Source organism: Fukomys damarensis, unplaced genomic scaffold (genome assembly GCF_012274545.1).
Source record: "Fukomys damarensis isolate Sample0158 unplaced genomic scaffold, DMR_v1.0_HiC HiC_scaffold_33, whole genome shotgun sequence".
Classification (NCBI taxonomy): Eukaryota; Metazoa; Chordata; class Mammalia; order Rodentia; family Bathyergidae; genus Fukomys; species Fukomys damarensis.
Window position 1 is genome coordinate 55,154,658 of NW_022900945.1, and position 11,786 is coordinate 55,166,443.

At 48.2% G+C, this 11,786-nt stretch overlaps 2 protein-coding genes across 3 annotated transcripts in view; both read left to right on the plus strand.

The window, feature by feature from the left end:
* Positions 1-420, plus strand: part of LOC117283987 (histone-lysine N-methyltransferase EHMT2-like) — a 13,423-nt gene extending 13,003 nt beyond the window's left edge. The window contains exon 3 of the mRNA XM_033758087.1: positions 225-420. Coding sequence (XP_033613978.1) covers positions 225-420 — 196 coding nt within the window. The remainder of the gene's footprint in view (positions 1-224) is intronic.
* A 5,151-nt stretch (positions 421-5,571) lies between these two features.
* The window catches only part of Arhgef2 (Rho/Rac guanine nucleotide exchange factor 2), a 32,691-nt gene continuing 26,476 nt past the window's right edge, over positions 5,572-11,786 (plus strand). Inside the window, exons 1-4 of one of the 2 annotated variants that reach the window (XM_033758405.1) lie at positions 5,572-5,632; positions 7,860-7,977; positions 8,497-8,536; positions 9,668-9,761. In XM_033758405.1, the coding sequence (XP_033614296.1) occupies positions 7,935-7,977; positions 8,497-8,536; positions 9,668-9,761 (177 nt within the window). In that variant the 5' untranslated portion in view covers positions 5,572-5,632; positions 7,860-7,934. Of the gene's footprint in view, positions 5,633-7,859; positions 7,978-8,496; positions 8,537-9,449; positions 9,510-9,667; positions 9,762-11,786 lie in introns of those variants that run through there. The other variant, XM_033758407.1, reaches the window with a different exon arrangement.

Sequence of the window (11,786 nt, forward strand, 5' to 3'; positions counted from 1 at the left end):
CTCTGCCCCCTTTCCGTCCCTTCCCTTCTGTCTGTCTCTGTGCTGTGGTCCCTTCCCTTCTGTCTGTCTCTGTGCTGTGGGTGTCTCTGATCCTCACTCCTTCAAAGGACCCTGTTCCCCACACTGAGAACCGCGTCTGTCCTTGGGTCCCAAGTTCCCCCCGCTCGGAGCTGCTCTTGCTGTGGTGAATCTGTGTCCCCTGAAAGAGGCGCCCGTTCTCTAAGAAAAGCTGGGGGCAGCGCCGACCCTGCCGAGAGCGTCCAACCTTCCCCGGAGGGCCAGGGCCGGGTGCGCATGAGCCCGGACCAGGCAGGGGTCGCCTGGGCCCCGGATCCCGACCCCAGCCTGGGTACTGGGAGAGGCACAGGCACAGGCCCCGCCAGCTCCTGCCTCGCCATCGAGTCCGGGCCTCGGCAGTAACACGCACAAGCGCGCGCACGCTCAAGCGGGTGGAGTGGAAAGAGGATTGTGAGCTGGGCGCAGAGGGGCCGAAGGTCACAAGTGGTGCGGGACCTCACTAGACGCTTGGTGGGGCCTACTCTAGAAATAAAATATACAAAAGTGCTGAGTTCAATTCCTAGTACTGAGAAAATAAATAAAAAGAATTTTGGAGTCAGAATGACTCCTGGATCCCTCCTTCAGCAGCTGAGTTTATCTTTCTGAAAGCCAGAACAGTAAAACCATGGGTCCTTTGTTTTGCTTAGTGAGATGAGGTCTTGCTGTGTTGCCCAGGCTGGTCTTACACTCCTATGCTCAGGTGATCCTCTTGCCTCAGCCTCCAGTACGCTGGGATCACAAGGGTGTATACTACACTATGCTCCAAAACTTTTTTTTTTTTGTCATACCAGGGATCGAACTCGGGTCCTTGTGCTTTCGAGGCAGGCCATCAAACCGCTGAGCTAAATCCCTGGCCCTAAAACTTTTTTTTTAAAAACAAAATCTCACTATGTAGCCCAGGCTGGTCTTGAACTCACAGTGATCCTTCTGCCTCAGCCTCCCAAGTACTGGGATTACAGGTGTGTGCCACCACCCCTGGCTCAAAAATTATCTTTAAGGTTGTAATTAGATTTACTTAATGTATACCCAGATAGTTCCAGCTGCTTTGAAGGCTGAGATAGAAAGATCACTTGGGCCTAGGAATCTGAGGTGAGCCTAGGAAATATAGTGAGATATTGTGTCAGGAAAAAATAAAACAGATTAAGATTCCTGGTCCAAACTGGGCGTGATGGTACATGCCTGTAACCTCAGCACCAGGGAAGCTGAGGCAGGAGGGTGGCCTCAAGTTCAAGCCTGGGGTACATCATGAGGGCAAGGCCAGCCTGAACTATGCGGGAGACCTTGTCTCAAAAAACAAAGCAAAACAGAAAGATGCCTGACTAGAGGCCAGCACACCAGACAATTGTGGTTTTTTGTTTTGTTTTTCTCCTTTTCCTTCCCTTCCTTTGTAACACTTTGCCTCTCTTACACTTCTTCTTTCCTCCCCACCTTCCCCTGCTTAGCCTTATTTGTCCCTTCTTTTGTTTTTCCTGAGTGTAATTTCGCCTCCTATTTGCCTTCCTGCTCCGATTCCGCTCTCCCTTCATTTCACTTGCTAAGTCTTCCCCTTACTTCCTTTGGTCCTGTTAGGGTTGTTTTTCTTTCTCCAGTGTCCAGAGACCAGGCCCAGGACTCAGCAGACTAGACCAGGGGCTGCGGGCTGACCATCCTCCAGCCAAGCCTGGCTCCAGAATTTATTTTCTTTGGCTACTGTGATGCTTATGTTTTTCAAATTCAGATGTCCTTAAATGGGACCTGGGCTCTCCAGTTTGCCAGAGTTGTTAATACTTTCTGTTGTATTTTTCTCTATGTCTTTGTCATATGATTTTTTAAAATGAGAGCTGGGCCTGGTGGTGCACACCTGTAATCCCAGCACTTGAGAGGCTGAGGCGGGAGGATTACTCCAATTTCAAGGCCAGCCTGGGCTACATAGTGAGTTCAAGGCCAGCCTGAATTATACTGAATAAACCATCCACCCATCTTAAGACGGAGAGCATCGCTAATGTCTACCTTTGCTCCTTGTGTGATCTCTCCTTTCCTTATTATTCCCTTGCCTTCCCACAAAAGGTAACCAATATCTTGAAATTTGTTTATTACTAATTTATCTTCTTTTTTTTTTCTGATGCTGGGATCAAAACCAGATCTTCACACACACTAGTCAAGTACTTTATCACCAGCCCTTAAAAATTGCTTTAACACACTAGGGGTGGTGTTGCACACAGCTAGTTGGGAGGCTGAGGCAGGCAAGTTTGAAGCAGTTTATCGAGATGTTGTCTTAAAATAAAAAATAAAAGGATGGGCCAGGGATTTAGCCCAGTGGTTCCACCGCTTGCCTCGTAAAGCACAAGGACCCGAGTTCAATCCCCGGTACCAAAAAAACAAAAAAAACAAAATAAATAAAATAAAAATAAAAGAGAATGTAGCTCAGTGGTGGAGTGACCCTGAGTTCAGTCCTCAGTATCAGAAAAAAATTGTTTTAGCATACATATATGCCTTGTTAATGTCTTTTTTGTCTTTTTTTTCTTGGGTTTTTTTGGTACTGAGGATCAAGCTCAGGACCTTGCGCACCTAAGGCAGACGCAGCACCACTGAGCTGCATCCCGGCCCTTTTGTTTGAGTTTTAAAGCAAAGGTATCATATTGTATTCAATTTTATTTTTTATTTATTTACTTTTTATTAAGTTTATTGGTACATTTAGGTATACAATAGTTACATTCATCACTGGGATCTTGTACATTTACATGATGTATCTTGGTTGTATTCAATTTTATATAACTTGTATTTTCACTCAACATTGTTTTTCATTTTTATTTATGTTGCAAATATAATCTGTCATTTGAGTTGCATTCTTCTGGCATGGACATTTGGATAGCTCCCTTCTCTGTTATGGAGAACACCAGGAACAGTGTCCAACCTCTGGGCATATCTGCCGGCATCTCTTCAGGGTATAAACCTCCGAGGAGAGTTGCGCTGTCACAGAGCACGCAGGGCTGCATTGCACAAGATAACGACAAGCTGCTTTCTGCTCTCTTCTCAGCAGGATATGCGTTCCCTCTGATTTATGTCCTACTCAACATTTGGTGACATCAGACTTCTCCTCCTCTTCCTCCTCCTCTTCCTCCTCCTTCTTCCTCTTCTTTCTGTACCAGGAATTCGGACCCAGGACCTTCTCCCTGAGCTACAGCCCTTATCTGCAGCCCCCTCCTTTTTTTTTTTTTTTTTTTAATTTTGAGACAGCGTCTCACTAAATCACTAAGTTACCCAGCCTGAGCTTGAACTTGTGATCCTCCTGCCTCAGCCTCCAAGAATGTTGGGATTACAGGTATTTGCTACCACACCTGGCCACTATTGGTTTAATTAGAATTATAAATACACCTGAGCATGCTTGTATTTTCAGTGAAGTTTCTGTTCATGTTGTTAGCCCACTTTTCTAGCAGTTTTTTTTTTGCGGGGGAGCGTTTTCTTTATTGTCTTGAATATATTCTTTACATATTCTGAATACTAATCTTTTGTTGTTATATGTGTTGCAATGATTTTATCTCAGTTTGTGTTTTGTCTTTCCCCTCTCCTATCGTATCTTTAAATACATAGAATTTCTTAATTAAAAAATGGAGGTTACTGGGGCCAGAGATCTAGCTCAGTAGTGCCGTAATTGCAAGTGCGAGGTCTTGAGTTTAATCCTGAGTACCAAAAAAAAAAAAAAAAAAAAAAAAAAAAAATACACATAGGTCTTGTGGCTATGTTAGATTTATTTGTAGAAAAGATTTATGCTATTAAGTTGTTCTTTTATTTTCCCAGACCAAGTCTCATTTTGTAGTCTAGCCTGCCTAGTTTAAATTATTTTTGTGTTAGATTTAGATTGTACTTTTTTTGTCAAATGTTTAACTTTAGCCATACTGGTGTATCTTAGAAGTATTTAATTCTTTTTTTGTGGGGGGGTACCAGGGATTGAACTCGGGTCCTTGTACTTGCAAGGTAGGCCACCGAACCGCTGAGCTAAATCCCCGGCCCTTAACTCTTGTTTTAATTAGCATTTTCCCATTCACAAATTGTTATTTTATTTTTAATTTTTTTTATTTTTTTATTTTTTGGTACCAGGGATTGAACTTGGCTCCTTGCGCTTACGAGGCAGGTGCCAGAACCACTGAACTAAATCCCCGGCCCAATTATTATTTTATTTTTAAAAATTTATTTTCCCTGTTCAGAAATTATGTCAGGCACAATTTTCTGTTTTTGTTAACCTTCTGACTAGATTCTTTTGTGAAATTGAGTCTTATTTAATTTTTAAAATAGCTGTATTCCAGTACTCGGGAGACTGAGACAGGAGGATCTCTGTGAGTTGGAGACCAGCCTGAGCTACACAGTGAGTTCCAGGTCAGTCTCAACTACATAGTGAGATCCTGTCTCAAAAAACCAAAACAAGGGCCAGGGATTTAGCTTAGTGGTTCTGCCATCTACCTCACAAGCGCAAGGACCCGAGTTCGATCCCTGGTATCAAAAATTAATTAATTAATTAATTAAATGCAATAGCTGTATTGATTTGTATCTTTGTGCTCAATATGAGTCATTTGTGAGATACACATATTGCAAATATTTTCTCTCAGTCTGTCACATATTTTACTTTCTTAATAGGTCTCACTACGTGGTTGAGACTGACCTGGAACTCACTGTGTAGCCCAGGCTGATCTCAAACTCACAGCGATCCTCCTGCCTCAGCCTCCTGAGTGCTGGGATTATAGGTGTGCACCACCACACGCGGCTATTTATCAGTATTTTAATAGGGCTGTTTGGTCATATTTAAGAAATTTTGTCTACTCAAAGAACATCACCATTTTTCTCCAATGTTTTCTTCTAGCAGCATTGTTTAGTTTTTCATTTTCAGGTATGTGATTTATTACAATTTTTGTGTTTCATAAAGGTCAAGATTTTGTTTTGTTTTGTTTTCCCATATAAATACTAGTTGCTCCAGTATCATTTATTTTATTTTGGTATCAGGGATCAAACTCAGAACCTTGCACTTGCAGGGCAGGCGGTGGCACCACTGATGGTATCATTTATTTTAAAAACCTTACTTTTCTCAGTGAAAATTATTTGTGTGAGTCTATTTTTAGGCCCTTATTTACTTTCTTTTCTTCTTCCTTCCTTCCTTTTCTTCCTTCCTGTTTTGTTTTTTATTTTGGTGTTTTGAGACAGGGTCTCACTACATAGTTCAGGCCAGTCTTCAACTCACTATGGAGGCCAGGCCATCATGCCTGGCTTTTGTGATGTTTAAAAATCTACTATAGTTTGCCATTGTTTTGTTGGAGAATTTTGAACTCACGGCCCATAATTTTCTTTTGTGTCACTATCTACATGTGCAGTTGAGAATCAAGGATGTACTTGCCTTATGGGCATTGAAGGAGTTCTGTTTTTTATTTTTGTTTTCTATTATTTGGAAGGATTTGTATAAGATGTTGGTGATCTGTTCTTGAAAGATCTGCCCAAAATGGTTTGGCCTAGTGTTGCTGTTAGGCTTTGTTTATAGGAAGATTAATCGCTGATTCCATTTCTTTGACAGGAGCACTCAGACTTTCCGTTTCTTCCCGATTCAGCTTTGGTAAGGTGCACATATTTGTTTGCTGTTGTTGTTGTTTAGTAAGCCTTTGTTTGTTTGCATTTCAACACTATTGGCGTGAAGTAGTGAAGTCCTTTCTTAGGCATTGCTCCTCCTGTAGTTGGAGCCAACTTTCTTTCCCCCTTTATTTGTGCTTTCTGTCACTTTCATCAAAAGTGTTCTGTTTGCCTGTTCCTGAAACAAGACTCTTGGCTGTTCAGGTCCTGTCTGTCTACCTTACCTTTGTTTACTCTCTCATTGATTTCATCTTTATTGTATGCTTTCTTTGGGTTTGTTGTATTCTTTTTTCTAACCTCTTAAATCGGCTTAGCTCATTAATTTTCAGCTATTATTATTATTTTTGTGTGTGTGTGTGCTGGGGATTGAACTCAGGACCTTACACTTACTTGCAAGGCAAGTGCCCTGGCCCTCAGCTATTAAAAACTTTAATATACACACTTTAAAAGTTTATTTATTTGTTTTGGTTTTTTGAGACAGGGTCTCACTATTAGTTGAGACTGACCTGGAACTCACTGTGTAGCCCAGGCTGGTCTCGAACTCACAGTGATCCTCCTGCCTCAGCCTCCGGAGTGCTGGGGTGACAGGCTGCACCACCACGCCCGACCTAAAAAGTTTGCTTTCATTGGTACACATTTGCAGCACTAGCGTTAGACTCCATGAACCCCACACATCTCAATTCTTTTTATGCCCCTTCTCCTTCCCTCCGTCCCCTCTCCACCTCTTGGTCTCATTGCCATTTGTAAAAGGTCTATCTCCCTGTTTCCTATTATCATATTTTGCACTTTATTTTATTTATACCTTGGGTTTCTCATATAAGAGAAACCTTTTAATTTACTCTTGTGTGCCCAATTTATTTCATTTAACATTATAGTCTCAAGGTGCACTCATTTTCCTACAAATGACTAAAGTTTATCTTTTTTTTTTTTTTGAGAGTCTATGTAGTTCAAGATGGCTTTGAGGCTTTGACCTCACTGTGTAGCCCACACTGGCCTCAAACTCACAGAGATCCTCCTGCCTCAGCCTCCCAAATATTGGGATTACAAAGGCGTGTGCCTCTACACTCAGCCATTTTTCTTTACAGCAGAGTAGTACTCCACTGGGCATGAATATCACATTTTCTTTATCCATTCATCTGTTGATGGACCAATAGGCCATTTCCAAGGTGTAGCTATTGTGAACTGTGCAACATGGGTGTGCATGGATCACTGGAACATGATGGCTTTAACTCTTTTAGGAAGAGACCTAATAGGGGATGAGCTGGTTATTGTAATATAAACATTTTAAGGCTATAAACTGCCCTTGTAATACGACTGTGGTTTCCATTTCCCACATGTTATTCTTTCTTTCTTTCTCTCCTTCTTCTGTTTTGGTAGTCCTGGGGATTGAATCCAGGGCCTTCCCACAGTCCTTCTTTACTTTGAGAAGAGGCTCTCACTAAATTGCCAGGGCTTTAAAAAAAAAAAGAAAAAAATTTTCTAAGCTGGGCTCCAACCTGCGATCCTCCTGCCTCAGCCTCCCAGAGTGCTGGGATCACACGTGTGCACTGCCGTGTCCAGTTAATCTTTTGTGTCTTGATTCTTGCACTCAACATTATGTTTGCAGGATTTGTCCACATTGTTAAGCGAGATGCGATTTGTCCATTTTTACCGTTGAGTGATATTTCAATGTGTATCGCAGATTCTTTATCAACTCTCCTAACACGGAAGATCTGGGCTATTTGCTAAGATCTCTGTGGTACAGATTGTTTGGCGGGTGTTAAAATTTGCCTTATGACCTGCTATGTGGCCAGTTCTGTAATGCTCCATGCAGGTTTGACGGGGGAAAATGTTCTCTGAAGCTTGGGTGTGGCCTATGAAATTTTTACTCCCTGCTACCTTACACCCAGACTGCCTCAGTTCACACATTACCCGCCTGGCCTGGCCACTATTCCTTGAGTTTGCCGTCTCTGGAATCACTCAGGGTAAATCTTCTCAGGTATTTTCTGTAGAAAGCCTGATACCCAGTGTACGCATACTGTACTCCGGTGACTATGTATAAACTTAAAAATGCTTTAGAGGGCAAGCCTGTTTCCTGCGGAGTAGCAGAGGTGACTCCCCATGGGTTGCCAGTGGAACAGCCCCATGCTGGGGAGCAGGAGGGTGGGGTTTGCAGGGGCCGGGGTGGCGGAAGGTGCAGCCTCTCTCTCTCTCTCTCTCTCGCCTGATTCCAGGGTCGGGGCTGCTGCCCTCCACCTGCGGACTTGCTAGACCACGCAGCCACCCCCACACTTTGCAAGTCTGCGTCTATGAGCGGCATCAGCTGCCTCCTGGACCCCTCGGAGCCAGAGGGTGAGCAGAGCAGAGGAGCCCCTTCCCCAGCCCTCCTCACTCCTGCTCCTCAGAACAAGCTTCTTAGAGTCCAGGTGTCCTAGGTCACCTCCAGCCGCACACCCTGAGAGCCCCCAAAACGCCGAGATTCGAAGGAGGTCTCAATTCAGGACTCTGGCGTTTGTCAGCGAAGGGGGCACAGGACAGAGCGAGGCTCTCGCTGCTCCTCGCTCCAGGTGGAGGACTAGGTGGAGGACAGTCCCCTGCAGCGGCCCTCGTCCTCCAGACAGAGGATTGGGAGCTCAGTGTGACCCCAAGCACCGGAGACACCACTGAGCCTCCTTCCCAGAAGCCCGGTCACAGTGCCCCGCAGACCCCGCCCTTTGTCCCTGCTCCCTACACCGCCCTCAGGAATGGCGTCACAGGCACCTGCAGCCTGGGAACCTGATCCAGGTGGAGGGGGTGGGGGAGACAGCCCCGGGTGCCTTTGTCTGGCTTTGGCTAGACCTGGACACTCTTCTGCTGCTCTTGTATTGGCAGGGAATTTGGCCCAGTCCTCTGCCACTGACCTCAGCACGCGGTGAGTCTGGGGCACTCAGAGCCCTTGCCAGGCCTCGGTGGGGAGGAGCGAGGGGCCTGGGCCCCGGATTGTGCGGCCCCAAGGGTCTGTGCTTCCCTTGCTGTTTCTGGTTGAAGACCTCCAAGTAGCCTCTGTCAGATCGCACAGAAGTGACCCTCTTCCTTAGATTCAAGTGGCCCAAGGGATGGGGCAGGAAAGTAGGGAAGGGAGCAGCGGACGGCAGGGTGGCAGTGATGCCACAGGGTGGGCATCGCTCACCGAGGCAGTGGCCTCATGGTGAGGGGCTGTGGGCCTTCCTAGTTCAGTTCTGGTCCAGTGACTGAGGACCAAGTCGCAGCTCTGGACAGCACAGACAGTGGGCCGAGGAGAGCCGCGCAGGCTTTAGAGCTTCCAGAGAGGGCAGGGTGGAGGCGCAGGCAGGACTGGGGGAGGCCGGATCTCGCGAACCTTGTAAACAAGACAGCAGAATCCCCACCTGTCTGTTTGGCTCCTGCGGCCGAGGTCTGAGGAGCGGGCAGCACCGGACCGCAGCGTGGCTGTGTCACCAGGCAGCAGTGAGTGGGCCCTTTAAGATAGCAGGCCCGATCCGATCCGTGGTCCTGAACCCTCCAGCTGACACATCCTCCTGGCTCTAGGCTTGGGATTAGCTCATGGGATGGGGCTGATGAAATCCCAGGAAATTCAGTCCTCCCTGGCTTCGGGCCCAGAGGCCCTTTCCAAACAGCAGAGGGTCGCACACAGGCCTCTTGTTCTGAGAGGGGAAAATGCCCCCCTGGAGGGACCTCACCCAGTTCCACTTCCGCTGGGGAGCAGGGAGAGAGGACACTGGGCCGGTCCATCCATTCCCACCCTGAGATCTGAGCCCAGCCTGGATTAGGGAGGAGGGGAGTCTGCATGGACCTGGGAGGAGCTTGGAGTTTCCTTTATACATAAAGGGGCTCGGAAAGCCGCAGGTCCTGCCCGGCTCTCCAAGGTAGGGTTGTTTTTCCCAGTCGTCCTCTCAGAGCCTGTCTCCATCTCTCCATCCCTGTCTGCTGGCCCGGACCCTTCTGCCCACCGTCTCTCCAGGAAGAGCCTTTTCTTCCTCTCTGGCTCTGTCTCCGCTTCTCACTTGTCTTTTGCTCTCTGCAGCTGCAGCCAGCTGGAAGGAGGCAAGGGCACCTGGGCGGGCTCCTCCCTGCGACGGACCTTCAGCTTCCTCCTGGGCATGACCGGCAAGGCCAAGGTAGGAGTCGGTGGGGAGCAGGAGGCCCAGGCCCTTCTCAGTCTCTGTCCTCCGAATCCCACCGCGCCAGCCCTCCCTAGCTCTCTGTACTCAGGGCAGGGACTCTGACTTTCAGAGAACACACCGACATCGCTCCCGTCCTGTATCTGTGTCCCGTAAATCAGCTTCTCTGCTTTCCCCTCAGCGTGTTCAGTGTAGCAACCAGCTGTGAGCGGCTGGAAGAGGAACAGGGCCAGGAGTTCCTCTCAGAAGCTGAGGAATGACTTAGCCCTCCCTCACAGGAGGCCTCATGTAGCTAAGAGGTAGGCAGCAGGAATCTTACCCACTGGACATAATAATTACAGTAATACTTTCTTCTTCGTGGAGTATTGGAGTTTGCAAAGTGCCTTTACACTCATAATTTGATGGGTGGATATAGCAGCTGAAGGAGTCGAACTAAGCCCATAGGCACCATGGAGCTAGGAGGGTGTGTGATTATAAAGAGTCACATCACGCTTTCCCTTGTCACCAGCCCTCAGCACTCGTGAACCAGCAGCTCTGCCTGCAGCTTGAATTCATCTCTACTCGCTTCATTTACTGGCAGAATGAGCCACCCCTTTTCCTCCAGTGGTTTCCCCGAGGGCACGTGTCTTCTGAGCACTGAGGGGCTCCAGAGGAAACCCCGTCGCGCCCTTCCCACCTGAAGAGCCGTGGGATTCCCCCCAAGCCCACAGTCAGCCTCTGAGCCTGGGTTCCCCCTCCATCCGGCATCTGACAGGGTCGGCCGGCCGGAAGCAGGTCTTGTTATTGACCATGGGTGAGGAGCAGGAGGCAGGGCTGTCTCAGAAGAGCAGCTGGAGAATCTGAGTGCGGACCTGGGGGAGGCAAGTATGGCAGGAAGGTCTCCTCTTGCCTGGGGAGCACAGGTCTCTAGAAAACAGAGCTAAGCCAGAGCCCCTGGAGTGGCATCCCCTCTGCCTCTGGGGAAGGGGTCTGGGGAGAACTGTCCTCTCCCGCGGTGGGGATGCTGGAGAAAGCTGCCACTGCCCAGGGACTTCCGGATCAGTCTCCCTCTCACCCTTGGCCTTGTGAACAGCCAGGTGGGAGGTTGAGCGACCTGGCCGAGGGGACCGTGGCAGACTGTGGCGCCCACACAGTGACAGAGCCAGAGTTAGTCAGCGGTGAAGCGAAGCGGGTAGGCTCTTCCGTGGCAGGGTCTTGGGTCCTGACTTCCTGTTTCTCTCTCTGCCATCCCCTGGTCCACTCCTCCCACCTTCACTTGCTCCCCGCCTCTGTGGCCAGCAGGTAAACACAGGGTGGGGCTGGAAGGAAGCTGGTCAGGCAGCAAGAGGAGGAAGTGGCCCATTCCTTCCCACCAGACCACCATCACAAAGTTGGCAGACACTTTGCCGGAGGTCATCTTGCTGAATTCTTGTAACAATTCAGAGATAAGTATTTTAATCTCCAGTGTACAGACAAGGTAACGTACAGGAACAGGCGAAGCTGCTGGCCTGAGGTCTCACAGCTCTAAGGGGAGGGGCTCTGCCCCCTGTGGTCTCTGCCTCTCAGTCAGCCAACACCCAGGTCACCCCTTGCTTCCTTCACCAGCTTCTCAGGGTGCACCTGGTGGCAGTTATGCCTCGGTGACCCCCTCCCAGAACGGGCCAGGTCCAGGGGAAGACAAGAAATGCAGGCACTGGACAGTGCAGAGCTGGAGCCTGGCAACTCTGGGGCCCTTGCTGCCCACTCACTGCCCAGCCTATGGTCAGGTCAGGTTGCTCCCTGGAGCTTACGCTCCAGCCCTGAACAGCCCCCTCCACACCAGGGACTGAGTTTAGGGCGGTGTGCATGCCAGGCAAGCACCCTTCCCCTGAGCTACCTCCCCAGGCCTCTGGCCTAGAAACAGGAGGACCGTATTCTGTCCAGTTAAAAGGCTCAAGGGCTGGGGATTTATCTCAGTGGTTCCGCCTCTGCCACCTGCCTCGAAAGTACAAGGACCTGTGTTTGATTCCTAGTACTGAGAGAAAAAAAAAAAAAAAAAAAAAA